Source organism: Petaurus breviceps, unplaced genomic scaffold (assembly GCF_028583685.1).
Source record: "Petaurus breviceps papuanus isolate PSGF00001 unplaced genomic scaffold, PetGlider_PUasm1.0 99, whole genome shotgun sequence".
In the NCBI taxonomy this organism is placed as follows: Eukaryota; Metazoa; Chordata; class Mammalia; order Diprotodontia; family Petauridae; genus Petaurus; species Petaurus breviceps.
In genome coordinates this window covers 10933240-10935978 of record NW_027187465.1, presented here as the reverse complement: position 1 = coordinate 10935978, position 2739 = coordinate 10933240, and the positions used below count along the sequence as shown (strand labels likewise).

Below are 2739 nucleotides of genomic sequence, written 5' to 3'. Positions count from 1 at the left end.
GACCCTTCCCATCTCTCCCCCTTTTCTTAGCCCCCTTTCTTCTTCCCTCCTCTTTATCTCCCCTTCCCACTTTTACCTCTCTCCTAACTTTCTTTCTCTTCCCTCTTTCTTCTCCTCCCTTCTTCCCCTTCCCACCTTTCTCTGCTATCCCTTGACCTCCCTTTCCTCCTGTTCTCTTCCCTTCTTCCTTTCTTCTCTTCCTCTTTTCTCCTCTCCAGTTCAGTTTCATCTTTCTCCTACTCTATTCTGCCCCCAATCTTTTTTTTTCTTTTTGGAGGGCAGTTGGGGTTAAGGAACTTGCCCAAGGTCACATGGCTAGTTTTTGTGTGTATGTGTGTTAAGTGTCTGAGGCTGGATCTGAACTCAGGTCCTCCTGGCTCCAGGGACGGCGCTCTACCCACTGCACCACCTAGCTGCCCCTGCCCCCAATCTTTTAAAAAAGACCGAGTCTGTCTTGCCCAAACTGTACAGGCAGCGGCCATTCGCTGGTGATCCCCGCTGTAGATCATCACCCACGCTTAAAGATCCTGGTGGGGTTTACCATATTGGTGCAGACACCAGATTGGCTTTAGCACAGCCGCAGCTCAGAGCTCCTGAGCTCATTCGACCCACCCGCTTCAGACCCACTGTAAGCAAGGATTGCAGGTGTGCACTGTCATGCCTGACTCTCCTCCACTGCGAAAGGTGCCTTAGACATGGGAACTGTTGCCATGAGCAGACTTCCCCCTTGATCTTTCCTGCCATTGCCTCTATGCCTCTCAGTCATGTAGGCAGAGGATTGCTACCTTTTCCTTTTCAGCTGTTGCTTCACAGAGTTCCTGATGACCTGGTCCTCAAGGCTGTAGAATTTGGTCCAGTAGATGCAGATATTTTTGTGGTCCTGAAGGAGCTCCATAACACTCACGAAGCCTCTAGCCATGTTGAAGTTTTTTGCTTGAGGGGTCCCCATTTCCCAGGCATAGATGGTCAGCAGTTCCAAGGCATACATTGGGGGTAGAGCGGCTTTGGGGCAACTGAATTTCAGGTGCTGTGGGGAGAGCCAGAGGGAGAGACATGATGAGTGGGATAGTGGGAAATTTGTTGGTGAGCTGAACAACACTGGGTGTGTCTTTTTTCCCTTCAGAGCTCCACATATTTCTCTATCAATTACCTTGAGAATGTGTTTTGTAAGCCACAGAGAGTACTTGGAGCTCATATCTCAGCCCTGACATTTACTAGCTGTATGACCTTTACCAAGATTCTTAATCTCCATGTCTCAGTTTCCTCATCTGTAAAATGGGATGAGAGAGGTAGTGTGGTGGAGTATGGGTAGGGCCTGGATTTGAGACTTGTCTTTGACACATACAAGCTGTGTGATCAGGGGTAAGTCATTTAACTGTGGAGTGGCCCATATGCCACTTTTCGGCCATTTCCATACTATCTGCTCTCTGGCCTCTTCCTTTCTTTCTCACCTTCCTCCCAACAGAACCTTGAACTTTGGGAAACTGGGATTTGAGAGATGATCTTTTGTCTACTTTTTGCCAGAAACAGGGCCTCATTTTCCTTCTCTCTTTTCTACCTATAGGGCTCCTTGGAATGTACTTCACCATCATCATGCTTCCAGGACACCTCTTCCCCACTCTACTCATTGTTCTATGACCTCGCATCAGCTTTGATACTCACAGCTCTTCAGTCCCCTCTCCCCTCTCTGATGGGAGGATGGAGCAAAGAACTCCTCCCAAAGCTTCCATGTAAACAGGGCTCACAGAGCAGCCAACTCTTCACTTCCCATCAGCTGAAATCCTTGGATTATCCTCTACCATGACTAGTCAGATACCTTCTTCTTCCCCCTCCCTAGCTTCCTTTGGTGTGTTGTGTTCCTCCATTAAAGGGTAAACTCCCTGAAGGCAAGGACTAGCTTTCTTTTTAAGATTTACAGCTTCAGGGATTAGCACTGTGCTTGGTTCATAGTATGTTTATTGACTGATGCCCCTCATTTCTTCTCTCTTTGTCCCCCTTTCTTTCTCTTCTCCCCCCCCCCTTTTGAGACAGATTATCTATCTCCCTGAGGTCCAAAGTGCAGTGGCTGCTCACAGACTCCCTTGCTGGCTTGTCTTTTCTACCTACTGGGCTCCTTGGACTTGGACTTCACCATCATCACACTCCCAGGAAACCTCTTCACTTCAGCTGATGCATTGTACATAATTAATAAATGTGTTGTCCTTCATTCATAATAAATGGCAGCATGACTGCATAAGAGGAGGGAAAATCCCAGATTCAGCTCTGCTCTCTCCTCTCAGCATCCTCCCTCTCCTCAGTAATGCTGCCCATCTTAGACAATTGTTGGGAGGCAAGTGTTTTGTTCACCTTAAAGCATTTGCATTTACATTTACATTTACATGAAAAAAGCATTTATTAAGTAGTTATGTGCCAGGCACTGGCTAGAAATCAGAGATACAAATACAAAAGATGGGTAAGCTATTATAATTATTTATTATTCTTGGATCAGTCTGGGTCTACACGGTTCAGCTTCCCTGTCCCTGGAGGACATCAGTAGAGTAGGATGGAATGTTTCTCTCTCCTGCATCTCTCTCTCTCAACATCTATTTCCTTGTTCCTCTTCCTCCCTTCTTCCTCTTCTCTCTCTCTCTCTCTCTCTCTCTCTCTCTCTCTCTCTCTCTCTCTCTCTCTCTCTTCCTTCCTTCCTTCCTTCCTTTCTTTCTTCCTTCCTTCCTTCCTTCCTTCCCTCCCTCCCTCCCT

At 47.1% G+C, this 2739-nt stretch overlaps 1 protein-coding gene across 1 annotated transcript in view; it reads right to left on the bottom strand.

Annotated features, from left to right (window-relative positions):
- The window catches only part of LOC138156440 (2'-5'-oligoadenylate synthase-like protein 1), a 16221-nt gene that overhangs the window by 1909 nt on the left and 11573 nt on the right, over positions 1–2739 (bottom strand). The window contains 1 exon segment of the mRNA XM_069081758.1: positions 786–1027. Coding sequence (XP_068937859.1) covers positions 786–1027 — 242 coding nt within the window.